Consider the following 14669-nt stretch of genomic DNA (forward strand, 5'->3'; position numbering starts at 1 on the left):
TTTTCCCCCTTATAGAATGAGATAGGACGGTTATTTTACAAAACTAACAACACTTTGACCGAGTAGTTTTTTGTGCTGAACAAAAAGTGTCATATAAACATCTGTCAAAAACCGTTTTTTACTTCACTTAAAATGCCACGTAAGCTACGTAAGAATATACGTAAGAGGAAGGGAGCATTGAAACATCCAATAGTAAAACTGACACCACAACAACAGTTGCAACAACAAATGATGAATGACCCCACTATGTTGCAACAAATGTCAAGCAACCCTATGCTTTTAAACCGAGTTATTGGTGCACAGAGTGGAGGTTTAAGAGCGGCACTTTTAGCGAAAATGGCAGGCTATGGTGGAGCTGCAGACGGAACAGCTTATAACCCTCAAAGTCAAATGAATTTGAGTTCACTCAAAAATCAAATAACAGATGTCAAAAAGTCAAACATAGACATACAGAAACAAATAAGTGAAAACGAAAAGAAACTAGAATATGACAGACACACAAAGAAACTCAATGAGTTAAACGTAGAGAAAAAGAAGAAAGAAGAACAACTGAAAGAACTAAGTACAGAGGAATATGCGAAAAAAGTGTCAGAAAAAGCAGCAGAAGTAGCAAAAATGGAACAAGATGTTATAAATTTGAAAAACCATACTACTCAATATAAAGTACTGAAAGATGAAGAAATCAAACAAAAAGCCATGAAGACATATATGGATAGCGATGAGTATAAAAAAGAAGTTGAAGCAAATGTAAAGGCAGAAAAACTTTTACAGTTGCAAAACCAAACCGTACAGTATGAAAACTTAGCACAAGAAAGTAAAAATAACGACGCAGCCATGCAAAAGGCAATGAAAAGCGCAGAATATATAAAAGCTAATAATGACTGGTTAGATGCCCAAGCCAACGCTAAAGCAGCCCAACTTATAGGGTCAATAAGGACAAAAATACAAGCGGATGAAGACAGTTCAAATGAAGCTTTAATGAATGCTGACTTTAAGAATGCCTTCGAAGCTCTTCATAGTAAGGTGAAACTAGTGAACGACTTCTCATCTGGAAAGAAACTGAAGTCTGAAGGTTTCGACAAAGAGTTAAGAGAAGTAGCACAAAATATGACGAAAATAACAGATGCAGCAACGAGACAAGCAGTTCAAAGTGCCTATGACGCCGTTAGAGCAACTGTTGTGGAAAGTCAAGAAAAGAGTTACAACAGACCAAAACAGACCTAGTAAATGCTTTCTTAAAAACGAAAAGTCAGGTAGGACATTATGCTGCAGATGGAACATATGTGCCAGCTGGTGGAACTTATATACCAGCTGGTGGAACTTATATACTAGCTAGTGGAACTTATATACCACCAAACCCTCCAAGAGAAGCACCTGCACCAGGACTACCTAAAACATTTACATCGTCACATGGACACAGACACAGGCATGCACCAAAACCAACACAACAACCAACAGTTCAAAATCCAGCACCACAACCAACAGTTCAAAATCCAGCACCACAACCAACAGTTCAAAACACTGCACAGCAACCAACAGTTCAAAACCCTGCACAGCAACCAACAGTTCAAAACCCTGCACAACAACAACCACAAACAGAGCAAGGACATAAAAGAAGTAGAGAACAAGGAAACCAAGAATTCTTAAAAATGCTTAAGGAAGATTATGGTTACCCAGATACTCTTGACTTTAGTGACAGATATAAAGAAGCTATTAGAAAGTTCAAGGAAGGAAATACTGACCCGAACCTATTTAGCTTTATGGTTCAGCACCAAATGGGATATAATTTCAAACCTGGAAAATACAAGCTCGCTAAGGGATATGATTTAATAGCATATCATCCAAATGACATGAATTTACTCCGAGATATTTGATGTCAGAGCTAAATGATAATTCAACTCTCTTCATGAAACGCGTAAAAATAGAGACGGAACGAAAGAAGAAAGGTTTATGAGTCCGGATGACTTAGATAGGGAACTTGTTAAAAACGGTCTCGGAATATATGAAATGCCAGCAGATGAGGTACAAGAAACTCCACAGGAAGAAGTTCAGATACAACCAGACATGGAAAAATAGTTCAGCAACAACAGCTAGAAGAGCCTGAAGGAAACGAACAAATCCCTCCTTTGGAAACTAACTTCACAGAACTAGATGAAGATTTGGAACAGCCGAAAAATCTTGACCCTCAACAAGTGTATGCGGAGAATATGGAATCTTTCCAAGAGTCTAAGAAAAATTCGGCTGACATAGTAGAAGAATATCGAAAATGTTCGCCGACATACAAAAGACTCCAACATCAGATGAAAATATTCAGCATAGAATGGAAGTACTGAAAGAAAATGTACGCAAATACAACAATCCTTTTTACTTACGACCATATAACGTTCAATCTTTGGCTGAACTCGGTGAAAATAAAAGGTTAAATTTCACCAAAACATATAGAAATGAAACATTGTTTAAAGTTCATTCAGAACCTAACCAATATGGAAACAAACCTACTTTTGTTTCTGCAGACTATGGAACTACAATGAGATGGGTCATAAAGCTAATCCGGATAGGTGGTTCATAAACTTACAACCACAATTCCAAGAAGTTGTAGACGCAATGGAAGTGAATGGTGAACCAGATATAGCTGGTATTTTCAGCGCGGCTTTAATGCCATTGAAAGATATGAAACATGCAGATATTTTGGACCAGTATGAAATGAACATGGCTGATGGAAATATAACACCTGACGTTCTAGAACATTTATCTCAAAGAACTACACAGAACCATAGAGATGGTATATTTGGTGAAGAGTTTAGAAAGAAAGTTAGGGAGAGAGAAGGAAGAGAACCTATTGTACATGACCTTGCAAACGAAAGTTTGCAAAATGTCATAAAAACTTACTTTGCAGACAATGAACCGAGAAGGGATGAATATTTAAGAAAACTCAAATGGACAGTACCAAATGAAATGTTAGTATTGAAAAACATGTTCCTTGACAAAATAAAACCAACTACAGAAATAAATGACGCAAGACTGAAACATTGGGTAAAAGCTTTCCCATTCACAAAAGATATTATTGGTAACATGGAAAGAAAACCAGAATGGCTACAAAAACATATATTTGGAAACGAGCTTATTCCATATGGACAAGCTCTGTTTGAAGAGCTTGAACCGGAAACTCAGGAAAGAGTCATGCAAACAATACGCGAAGACTCAAATACAAACTATGACAAAATCTTTCTAGGATATAGGTTACCTGAGATGGGCGACCAGAGCCCAAAGGCAAAAAGGACATGGGAAATTTACAACATACTAGGTGAACATGAGGCAAAGATGCAACAACTTGAAGCAGAGGGCAAGTTACCAAAAGCGACACCAAAGAAGAAGAGTAGAACAAAGTGAAAATAGTGAAGAAGTAACTTCATCTAGTGAAAGTAGTGGCAATGAAGGAAAAAGAAGAGTTAAAAACTCAGTCAGGAAGAAAGTAAAGCTTGGTCCGAAACAATTATGACACATAAATCCAACTATTCTATATTTTTACCCATATGAAATGTACGCCGCTCAGAATATAACGCCAACAGTTTTGGATGCCATGAACGGAAATGTTTCCGAATGGTATAACGAATGCGACAATGCATTAGAAGGTCAGAAATAGTTCCTGGAACTTACGAATATACAACTGCTGTTTCTTATGGAAATGTAGGTGAGTTTGGTGAAGGTTCTTCAACAACAGTAGATATTGCTTGCGACAGGTTTCATATTATTTCTATTGACAACTCATTCTTATACGTGGAACAAGACATTGAAATAAAACCTTCTGCCAAGTTGTCTGACAAGAAAGGTTGCAATGGAATTTTCTATGTCGGATACCAATATGCTCCAGAAGTTTTCATGGGATATAAGATATATTCTAACTCTGACTTAGTTCAAACAGTAACATGGGCAAACTATGAATGGTTCGCTTTGAGAAACTCAGTACAACCACAAGCTAGAGAACAAACAGACCAGTATGCAACTATTGAGAAAATAAGAAGACTTGACCCTAACGTTCCAGGAGTTTATGTTAACCTTTCTGGTTCAGATGGAACTGCTGCCACTAAAGTAAAACTGAAACTTAGAGTTCCTTTGTCATCTTTCCTCATCTTCAGGTTTTTAAGATACTTGCCAAACTGGGCAGGAAAAATTTCTATCGAACTTACTCCAAGCAAAAATAACTTAGTCATTGCACCAACACAAGACCCATTCACTATTACAGACGTAAAGGGAACAAATCAAACGTCATTCGCCGAATTTTGCAAAGACAAAGTTGACTTAGACTTTGGTTTCTCAAACTTCAACAATGAAGTAAACTATTATTTCAATGCTGCTGGAACTGCTTGGGACCCAGTTAAGTTCACATGCGAAAAATTTGAATGCAAGAGAATAGAAAGCAGACTTGCAGTCTATATGTTGGACCCAGATATTTCAAATGCTTTAGCTGCCAAATATATTGCAGTTCCACTTATGTTCCCTATACACCAAATATCTGTCAAAGACTTTGCAGGTGAAGTTGGAAACCAAAGTGCTGACCCAGGTGCAAGAACAGATATTGCTTTAACAACTGCAATGAAACATGCAGATACTATGTTTGTACTGTTCAGACGAACTATAAATGACTATTCTTGTTTCTACAACCCTGGTATTAAATATCATATAAACATAGATGGCAAATATTATCCAAGAGAAGAATATTCTACAGTTGAGGATATGAGGTCATACAACTTGACATTAGATGCTATGAACTTTAACAACAACTTCACAACAACCATTAACCCTGAAATGCAAAGTTCTATTATGCCATATGTGAAAGTATGGACTCATACAGGAGGTCAAAAAACTCAATATACAAATGGAGACCGTTCAAACTTTTGGCTTGGCATTCCATTTGCTGACTCAGAAGACTTTATGGGTGGTATTTCAACTGTTGGTACAGTTCAAATACAATATACTGGTGACAGAGACGGTCCAGATGAATTGAGAGCAAAGAAGTTTACAAAACCAATAGCACTTTTCACGGAAGATGCTCTTTTGAAGATTCGTTCGATGAAACCTGCTGGGGCTCCTCAGATTGGCATAACGACAGCTTCCATCGAGCAGATTTTGGCAGCAGGTCAGTAAGTTGTTCTTGAACTGACTTCTCTCCGTCAAATATTGACAGTACGCCAGTTTTGACATAATATTGTATTATAAACTTACCTTTAGTAATATCGGTCAGTTTTGTTGTTATATTTTTGTCAACGTCAAGAACTTTCACCATTTCAGTTATACCAACTTTCTTTGCTTTATGGAAATATTTTGGTTCAGCAAATATTGCTATTCTATAACATTTACCATTGTTTGTATAAAGAACTATTCTGTCAATGTATTTGTATTGTTTGTGAGTATAAACTTTGTTCTGCTTCAATTCAAAGAGATATCCGAATACGTCCATCTTTTTATTCTAAGTAAAATGTCATTTCCGAAAAATAGAAGCGTGAGTGTTTCAAAAGGTTTAATGGCGGTGGCAGATGTGAAGTTAAATTCACCAACTCAAACAAACAGTCAAAGTGTTATTGTTAATGTCAAAGACAGAGATGTTGAAATGGGGAAACCATACGAAGACGAAGATGGTATAACAATTGTTCCTGTAAAAGAACCAACATATCCTGAAGTTAGCAGAGACTTAAGTTCTGTTGCAGATATTCGAAACGACTACCAACAACTGAAAGACAAACTTCAAACTCAGGAGAAGATTTGTCAAGCTTTAAGTATAATGTTAAACTTGGTCGAACACAACCCTGTAAAAGTGAACTCATATGTCATTGCACCTCATGAAGTTTTGAAAGAACTATTGAAACTTTTGACAGAGGCAGACGATATAAACATCAAAGAAATAGAACCCGACATTGGTTGCTGTGGTGTTTCATATAATGTCATTGACAAGATATACGTTATGAAAGGAGGTGAAACGTTGAACTTAAAGTATAGTTTCCCAGACGTCATAAAAATATTTGACGACCACAACATTTCATTAAAATTTATTTGCTAAGTAAAAATGTCAAAACTTCTTGAAAGATGTTTGAAGAAAAATAATATAGACTTTATTTCATGTAAAGGACTTTACACACTTTTGAACGATATGAAAGACCCTGTTTTGTTTGTTCGTGTAGACAAAGGAAAGTTCTATGTCTTTACAAAATATTTGAACTTCTTAGACAGAGAACTTCAAGAAACGCCATGTGAAAGTTTAGATGAAGTTCTTCTCCACTTTCAGAAAAACTTTTAAATATATATAAATGGCAGAAGACATAATGGTTTCTACTATTACGACTAAAAACCCTGAGTCATATAATTCTATAACAACAAACTTACAAAGTCCTCAAGGACGATATTGTAAACTAACCTTAAACACAATGACGACTAAAGCCTGTTTTGCTCTTTTGACACCAGAAGACTTTATTGTTGTGAATGGTAAAAAATACTCCTTTGAAGATACTTACTCAGATATACCACCAACAGGTTTTGTTGACTTATTTAATACTTTAAGTACGGGTGTAACATGTGCTGCAACTAGAGCAGGTTTCATTATGTTTGGATGTCCGACTGAGTTTACTATAAACGATATGAGCTATAATACAAAACTTATTTCTGGTTTTACTACCAACAGTTTCCTATAACAGGAAAAGGTGTCATACAAGGAATGTCTATTCCATTGACATTAAGCACACCAATCTTATATATTGTTTCAAACTTAGGTTCAAAGTGTTATTCGAATGTCGACAGAAACTATTATGACCAAAAGATACTTATGCGTATAACAATACTTTCTCTGCTGGTTTGCCTATTGTTCATTCGAATGCAGAATTTTCAACCTTAGTGAACTCAAACACTTTGGCAAGTATAACGTTGACATTAGTTGACGCAAACTTTGTTCCTGTAAAACTTTTATGTCCTATGTATTTGTCAATGACGGCAGAAAGTTTCGAATTGGAAGATGCAACTGGTGAAAGTATTGTATTACAAGAACAACTTCAACAACAAATAGCTCAAGAACAACAAATGCAACAACAAAGTCAAGAATAAAAAAAAATATTTTTTTTATTTTTATAAAAATGTACAGAATAGATGTTCAGATTTTTATGACTTCCAAGCATTCAGAAATATGTGTCCATTTAGAGACTATAACAAAGCAGTTGAGAATTTGAAACGTTTAGTCATTTATGTTGACTCTGCCCCAGAATGTTATGTTATGAAAGAATGGGATGTAGTCTTTAACAAACCTAAAGCGACAATAGTTTCAGAACAAGAATGTAGACAGAAACTTAAGAAAATAAAAGTCGTACAAGTTGGCATGAAGATGTTAGATGCTTGGGATATCTTATTGTCAAAACTTGAAGATTTTTCAGTTCGTGGTATAAAGTTCTATACACCTTCTCCAAACTTCTATTCTATCTTCACTGGATATAAATATGAACAAGTAGAATGGAAAGAAAATATTATAGAAGCTTGGTTAGACCATGTCAAAGAAATTATATGCAATGGAAACGAAAAGGTTTATGAGTATATCTTATGTTGGTTTGCAAACATCTTACAACATCCAAGTGCTAAGAATGAAACTGCTCTCATTATAATTGGAAAACAAGGAACTGGTAAGAATACTTTCTTTACAGATATCTTGTGCAAACTGTTAGAAGGTTATTCGAACCCTAATATGACAAACTTAGAAAACATCTGTGGCAAGTTTAACTCCTCAATAGAGAATATGAAACTTATAGTTTGCAATGAACTTCAAAGTATAGATACAACAAAAGTTTTAAACTCAGATGCTTTGAAGAGTCTTATAACAGATAAAGTTGGAGTTGTTGAAAGAAAGTATAAAGACCAAAGAGTTTGTGAAAATGTTGCAAACTTCATTATGGTTTCAAACAATGCTGTTCCGATGAAGTTAGAAAGTTCTGACAGAAGATATGTAGTTATCAGAACGTCAGATTCTCATATGCAAGATACAGAATATTTTGACGACTTAGCAGAAACTTTGACATCTGACTTTTACAACCACTTGTTCTCATACTTTATGACATTAGATATTTCTAAGTTCAATCCAAGACAAATTCCACATACCGAAGAGAGACAAACATTGTTAGAAGCAAACAAGAGTGTATATGAACTGTTCATAGATGAAACTGACTTTGTGTCATTAGATGAAAGGTCATTGTACGATTCGTATAAACAATATTGTCAAGAATATGGTTATATGGCAGCTTCTAAACGTACATTCTTGGCAAATGTCAAAAGTCTTTTAGATGTTCAGAATGGTGTATATACAAAGAAAAATTTTTTCTGAGTAAATTTAAAACAAAAATATTTTTTATCCGATAGAAAAGATGACGAAATTCATCTCAGTAAACAAGTACATGTCAGGACTTAAAGAAGAACTAGACCCATTCACATATTTGAATGTTTATTTCTACCATTTTGAAAAGTCTTCATTCAGCAAAGTTTGGAACATCGAACCAGTTAAGTTTGCTATTGTGACTAAAAATGGTGCGAAATTGAAGACTTAGACATAGAAGGTTTGTTAACAGTCAAAGAAAGTTTTGACAGAAGGTTTTCAAACCTTAAAGAAGGCAAAGCATACAAACTTGTTATACCTTATGAACCAAAGAAAGCAGACGACTATGAATATTATGAGTCTAAAGTTGTAGAAGTTCAAGGTAAATTGGGTAAAAAGATTTTTAGAGTCTAAGCCGGTGTTTACTCCTAAAGAGGAAGAGAACATTGACATTGACCCAGAAATGTTCTAAAAATAAAATTTTATTTTTACATGTCAAATTTCTTTTCTCTGGAACTGGCTCTGGTTCTTTCTTCTCTTCTTCTACTTTCTTTTCTTTCTTTCTCTCTTCTTCTTTTCTGGTGGAGATATGTCAAATTTCTCAGAACCATATTTATGTAAAAGTTCTTTGTCCTTTAATAGCTCTTCTATTCTGTTTTCTATTTCATCTTCAAGAACAGCGCATGTGTCTTCTTTGCATTCTAAGAACTTTTGTTGGACTTCATCTTTCCAATCGGCGGTCATCTCTGTCAACAAGTCTGTCATTGACAAATTTTAAGACTGCTCTGCTTAATGTTTTATGGTTCTTGTCATATTCCCAGAAACAGAACTTTAGAACAAATTCACCTTTCTTGTTTACACTATGTAAGATTTTATGGTCGACAGATGTTTTGCTGTCAAAAAGCTTGTCTCGAATATAGATAGCGAAATCGCTAGACATTTTCTAAAAGATAAAAATTTTAATTTTTCTAAAAATATGTTAGAAAAAAAGTTTGCTGACATTGACAAAAAATTTGAGAATGTTTTAAACAAGAACAAGAGGAAGTTAGAAAATGCTCAGATAAAGCCTATACATGACAAGTTCTTATTGCTCAGAATGGTTATAACAGGTCTAATTGCACCACCTGGGTCGGGTAAGACTTTCACTTATCTTAAAATGGCCTGCACAACAACAAGAACTAGATGAGAAGAACCCATTCTATGAGTTAGTAGTCTTTGTAGTACTTCTGGTCAATTTGACCAAACCGTCAATTCGTTCAAAGATATTATAAAGAAGTCTAAGTTAGTATGTATAAAAGACTCTGAGTTGTTGGATTGGATAAAGAAGTACCAAAGAAGAGTTTTGAAGTATAATGCTATAAATGAGTATATAAATTCTAAGTTAAAGACCCAAATGAGGAAATGCAGAGAAATATTAGAGAAGAAACACTTCAAAACAAACAGAAAGAGATAGAATACATTTCGAAGAAATTGCAATCTTACGATTGGAAGACTTACCCTCATAGATGTCTTCTTATCTTAGATGATTTCGCCTCTCATCCTTTGTTAAAGAACAGATAACAAGACATGTGTCGAATTCTTAAGAAGCTCAGACACTTTAACATTTCAGTTGTCATTTGTGTACAGACAGCAAAGAGTTTAAGTAAGGATGTTAAAAGAATACTGACTGACATTGTACTTTTCCCCGGATTGTCGAAGACGATTCATGGAACTTATGAAAGAGTCCATGGCAGGTAAGTTTGACAGACATGAACTATGGGAGAAGTACAAAGTCATACAAGACCCTCATACTTCTTTCAGAATTCATATCTACGCAAACAAAGTTCAAATTGTAAAAAGTCAAGCTTGAAAAAAAATGGTTCATCTACCCTACTTGTTTGAAGTTGTCAAAATACTCTGTTATTTTTTCTTTCAGTAGCGGTAAGTCTTCTTTGAAGGTAAAAATTGTACAACCTTTCATATCATAGTGTGTTTGAGGTAACGTATCTTGAACTATTTGTTTCACATCTTCATTTGGGGTCATTGAAATCGGTAAGTTTTCGCGATAGAACCAATTTCTGTCAGATTTGTAAATCTTAGCAAGGTCGTAAAAGCTTTTGTTGTTTCTTCTGACTAAATGCAACATAACCATATCTTTATCTTCTTCATTTTCCATCTCTTCAGTATAAATCATATACTTATAGTTCTTTTCCTTACCTTTTGGTACCGAACGTGGTATTCTTTTCTGAATGCTTTTGTCTTTTGCTTCAAGCTTGTTTTCCATCTCTTCACGTTCTTGTCTATGAATTTCGTCAAGAAGTCTGTAAATATACCAAGCATAACGAGGCGAAGCCCACATTGCAACAGCATTTACAAGAAGTCTATGTACATAATATCCTCTCAAACCATTTGGCAAATTTTTACGATTTTCATGAGTTTTAGGCGACCCAGAAAAAAGTCGGTCTCGCTGTGCTTCGCTCAAAAGTTCTTGTGTGCTTTGGTTTTTGAACCAATCGTCTGTATGTTTGGTATCTGGAGCAAAACATGCTGTCAAAATACTTTGCATTTGGTACATATCGTCTTTGACCGAACGAATGAGACGGAGTTGTTTGTTAAACTGAACCCACTCATATTCTTCATTTATAGCTTCATGGACTATAACTGTTGTTGTGTTCTCTGTTGTTGACATATCTGTCTTTACATACAAAATAAAAAAATAAATAAAAATAAAACTAACTTTATTTTTTCTATCTTAAGGAAATTCATGATTTTCATAGAGTTTTGGCGACTGCGGTTTTTTACCTACTCGCTGTTCTTCACTGTTTTCCGAGGGAAGCAAGCATATGAGGAAATTCATGATTTTTGTGCTGAATTCAATAAAAATATATTTTAGGTGAAGCCCACATTGCAACAGCATTTACAAGAAGTCTATGTACATAATATCCTCTCAAACCGTTTGGCAATTTTTCACGATTTTCATACGGAATCTCTTCTCTCGGTTTTCCGAGGGAAGCAAGCATATGCCATTTTACTCAGAATTTTGTTGCTGAATTCAGCAAAAATATATTTTAGGTGAAGAGGTGAGATCTCACCCGTTTTCTCACCTGTTTTTTCACCTCAGTTATTTTATAAGCGTTTTACATGAATTGTACGATGTATATTTGAAATCCTAAACAGTTTTGTAGCTTCTATTTCTTCTTTTAGTACATCGAATGTTTTAACAATGCTGAAAGTTTCTTTATACTTCTTCTTGACATCAGATAGAAGGAAATCGTCAGCAGTTGGATAGTTTTTGTTCAGAAATTCTAACATGTCCATTTTATCTTCTACCGGCTTCTCTGCTTCTTTCTTTAAGTCAGCATAGTCGTTTCTCATTCTTTCTATCTCTTTGACGGAGTAGTTATATTTCCTCATTGCTGCTTTACATTTAGAACATTGCGGGTTCATTTTTGCGTTATATTCTGAAACCTTACCTGCTAAAACAACCAAGGCGTCAATGGTTTTCTTTAAATCTGAAGCAGTTGGTTTTATCTGTTCATTCCATACCTTACCTCTTCTATCTTTATCTCTTATCTGCCATACACATTTTGCAGCTAATGAAACAAAGTTGTCGTATGTCTTAAACTCCCCAGATTTATATATGTCAGAGATGTTCTTATATAACATGTCGCAATCTTTGTCCATAACTTTATGGTTGCAATGAAAACCAAGGAATTCATAATTTACTTTACGTATGAATTTCTTAATTTCTACTGAGTCAGTTGCTTTGACTTCAATTTCATCGAATTCAGGAATAGTTAGTTTTTGCTGCTGAATTTCAGGTAGTTTAGGCAAATGGTCAATAATGTCCTCCATTTCATAAAGATACTGTTCATTTGTTTCATCTTTCGCACTACAGTCTAAATTACTTGTTAAAAGTTCCTGCTTTATTCTTTGTATTTCTGTTTCGAAAGTATATGAAGAAGGAATGAAACTTTTCATTTCTACTAACATAGATGTTGGATTCATGACTAACGAGTTTGGTGCTGTTGTTTGAATTGTTGTTGTGCCGATTGTTGAAATCATATCTTTTATACAAAATAAAAAAAATAAATAAAATAAAACTAACTTTATTTTTTCTATCTTAAGGAAATTCATGAAAATTCAAGAGGGTAGAAATGAGGGTAGATCTAACCATCTACCCGACATTCTCGTCAAATACAAAAAAATGAAGAATAACTTTCACTTTTTCATTATATAACTGTTATTTTTGACGAAGTGAAGGTTTGCACTTCGTCAAAAAAATCCCTGAAATCATATCTTTTATACAAAATAAAAAAAATAAATAAAATAAAACTAACTTTATTTTTTCTATCTTAAGGAAATTCATGAAAATTCAAGAGGGTAGAAATGAGGTTAGAAATGAGGTTAGATCTAACCATCTACCCGACATTCTCGTCAAATACAAAAAATACAAAAAAATGACACTTTTTCATTAGATAACTGTTATTTTTGACGAAGTGAAGGTTTGCACTTCGTCAAAAAAATCCCTGAAATCATATCTTTTATACAAAAAAATGACACTTTTTCATTAGATAACTGTTATTTTTGACGAAGTGAAGGTTTGCACTTCGTCAAAAAAATCCCTGAAATCATATCTTTTATACAAAAAAATGAAGAATAACTTTCACTTTTTCATTATATAACTGTTATTTTTGACGAAGTGAAGGTTTGCACTTCGTCAAAAAAATCCCTGAAATCATATCTTTTATACAAAAAAATGAAGAATAAATAAAATAAAACTAACTTTATTTTTTCTATCTTAAGGAAATTCATGAAAATTCACGAGGTGAAAAAACAGGTGAAAAAACAGGTGAAATCTCACCTCTTCACCTAAATTATATTTTTGGTGTAAATTTCATTGACTGACTGACTGACTGACGGCACAAAGTGGCTTAGCGAAAACATTAATATATAAAATTCATGAAAATTCATGAAAATTCAAGAGGGTGAAAAAACAGGTGAAAAAAGAGGTGAGATCTCACCTCTTCACCTAAATTATATTTTTGGTCCGGGAACAACTTTCTCTCAACTGGGGCTGTGGCATAATCTTTGCGTAAACGGTTCAGACCTTCTTCGAACTCTTGGTCTCTCTTCGATTTGGATTGAGATTGGAATTGCTGGGGTGGAGCTTGCATAAACATCCAAGGGTTGGGGAAGTAAGGCATAGGCTGAGGATGGTAGTTCGGGAAGCCTTGTGGTGGGTAGTAACCTTGAGGTGGAAATTGGTAGTAATTCGGAGGTACTTGCTGGAACTGAGGTTGCTGAGGAGACTGTTGTGGTTCTGCAGCTTTCGGTTCTTCTGGCTTTGGAAGGCATTCAGGAAGAGGAACGTCAGTCATCCGTTTGTGTCCTGTCGGAAGGAAAAACTTTTCCTGTCGGAAGGAAAAACTTTTCCTGTCGGAAGGAAGAACTTTTCCTGTCGGATGGAAGAACTTTTCCTGTCGGAAGGAAATTTTTTTCCCTTTGTCCGGAAAATTTTTTCCTGTCGGAAGGAAAAACATTTTCTGAAGTTCGACCAAAAAGTTCTCAATTTTCGAAAATTTGAATGGTTTACGGACGGACAACTGGAAGAGTTCTTCCTGTCGTCGGGAAAAATTTTCCCTTTGTCCGGAAAATTTTTTCCAGTTGTCGGGAAAATATTTTCCTGTCGGATGGAAGGACTCGGAATGCCAGAAGGATTTGACGAGGCAATTTACCTCATTGAACTTAACGACTGCGTAAAAGACTACTTGCGCAAGGTCATGAAGCCCAAGGTCAAGTTCACCACTATTTCTGGAAGGGCTGTCTTGAATCTCGAGACTTCGACCGGAATTCCAATTCAAATACCAGAAAACACTCCTTTCGACGACATAAAGGACGCCAAAAGAGAAGCTCTTGTTAAGTTCCTAAACAAACGTCCTTGGATAAAAATACCAAACAAGGAGAACCCCCTACCCCATATGAAATTGGCAATTCAGTTTCTCCTTCACTTCTCGGGTCAGCCGTTCTACATAACCTGTGAAGGCGACATCCAACCAGTTCAGTAAACCTTAACGTTTAGAGTAAAAACATTTTTTTCATTTTTTGAATGAAGCAAGTTAAATTCGTCCCACACCAATCTCAATGGACCGATGAAGAGTTTCAAGCCATGGTTGAAGACGTTGAGAACGACATAGACGGCGACCATGAAATTAAACGGAAATTAGCTAGGAAGGAATATAAAATGGACTGGTTGCCACCACCTCCACCACCTTTACCTGTTCCTCAAGTAAATAAGCCTTTCACGTTCCCAAGAATTCCCACATTTAAATTCAAATTCGAATAAAAATTT

The 14669-nt window shown here is 35.0% G+C and overlaps 8 protein-coding genes and 5 pseudogenes across 13 annotated transcripts, besides 1 other annotated feature; 9 read left to right on the top strand and 4 right to left on the bottom strand.

Annotated features, from left to right (window-relative positions):
- Positions 1-132: 132 nt before the first annotated feature.
- Positions 133-1874, top strand: TVAGG3_1020160 (annotated as a pseudogene). Its single transcript has one exon. A coding segment is annotated over exon 1 (1742 nt).
- Positions 1875-2470: 596 nt separating this feature from the next.
- Positions 2471-14669: part of a mobile genetic element that runs on past the window's edge.
- Positions 2671-3390, top strand: TVAGG3_1020180 (protein of unknown function, DUF4106 family; the record flags this gene model as incomplete). The annotated part of the gene is made up of 1 exon (XM_051254784.1): positions 2671-3390. One exon carries the CDS (start codon positions 2671-2673, stop codon positions 3388-3390), a length of 720 nt encoding a protein of 239 aa, XP_051080358.1.
- TVAGG3_1020190 (protein of unknown function, DUF4106 family) lies at positions 4006-4959 on the top strand (the record flags this gene model as incomplete). The annotated part of the gene is made up of 1 exon (XM_051254785.1): positions 4006-4959. A coding segment is annotated over one exon (954 nt), but the record flags the coding sequence as incomplete, so codon positions are not given.
- TVAGG3_1020200 (protein of unknown function, DUF4106 family) lies at positions 5522-6055 on the top strand (the record flags this gene model as incomplete). The annotated part of the gene is made up of 1 exon (XM_051254786.1): positions 5522-6055. One exon carries the CDS (start codon positions 5522-5524, stop codon positions 6053-6055), a length of 534 nt encoding a protein of 177 aa, XP_051080360.1.
- Positions 7119-7884, top strand: TVAGG3_1020210 (annotated as a pseudogene). Its single transcript has one exon. A coding segment is annotated over exon 1 (766 nt).
- Positions 7988-8354, top strand: TVAGG3_1020220 (annotated as a pseudogene). The gene has a single exon. A coding segment is annotated over exon 1 (367 nt).
- On the top strand, positions 8391-8810 carry TVAGG3_1020230 (annotated as a pseudogene). Its single transcript has one exon. A coding segment is annotated over exon 1 (420 nt).
- On the bottom strand, positions 8913-9278 carry TVAGG3_1020240 (annotated as a pseudogene). The gene has a single exon. A coding segment is annotated over exon 1 (366 nt).
- On the bottom strand, positions 10203-11006 carry TVAGG3_1020250 (KilA, N-terminal/APSES-type HTH, DNA-binding family; the record flags this gene model as incomplete). Its single annotated transcript, XM_001313762.1, has 1 exon — positions 10203-11006. One exon carries the CDS (start codon positions 11004-11006, stop codon positions 10203-10205), a length of 804 nt encoding a protein of 267 aa, XP_001313763.1.
- On the bottom strand, positions 11444-12382 carry TVAGG3_1020260 (organellar and viral DNA polymerase type B; the record flags this gene model as incomplete). The annotated part of the gene is made up of 1 exon (XM_001313761.1): positions 11444-12382. One exon carries the CDS (start codon positions 12380-12382, stop codon positions 11444-11446), a length of 939 nt encoding a protein of 312 aa, XP_001313762.1.
- TVAGG3_1020270 (uncharacterized protein) lies at positions 13288-13860 on the bottom strand (the record flags this gene model as incomplete). The annotated part of the gene is made up of 1 exon (XM_001313760.1): positions 13288-13860. One exon carries the CDS (start codon positions 13858-13860, stop codon positions 13288-13290), a length of 573 nt encoding a protein of 190 aa, XP_001313761.1.
- TVAGG3_1020280 (uncharacterized protein) lies at positions 14011-14385 on the top strand (the record flags this gene model as incomplete). Its single annotated transcript, XM_051254787.1, has 1 exon — positions 14011-14385. The coding sequence occupies one exon, from the start codon at positions 14011-14013 to the stop codon at positions 14383-14385; it is 375 nt and encodes a 124-aa protein (XP_051080361.1).
- Positions 14427-14663, top strand: TVAGG3_1020290 (uncharacterized protein; the record flags this gene model as incomplete). The annotated part of the gene is made up of 1 exon (XM_001313759.1): positions 14427-14663. The coding sequence occupies one exon, from the start codon at positions 14427-14429 to the stop codon at positions 14661-14663; it is 237 nt and encodes a 78-aa protein (XP_001313760.1).

Source organism: Trichomonas vaginalis, chromosome I, assembly GCF_026262505.1.
Source record: "Trichomonas vaginalis G3 chromosome I, whole genome shotgun sequence".
Classification (NCBI taxonomy): Eukaryota; Parabasalia; order Trichomonadida; family Trichomonadidae; genus Trichomonas; species Trichomonas vaginalis.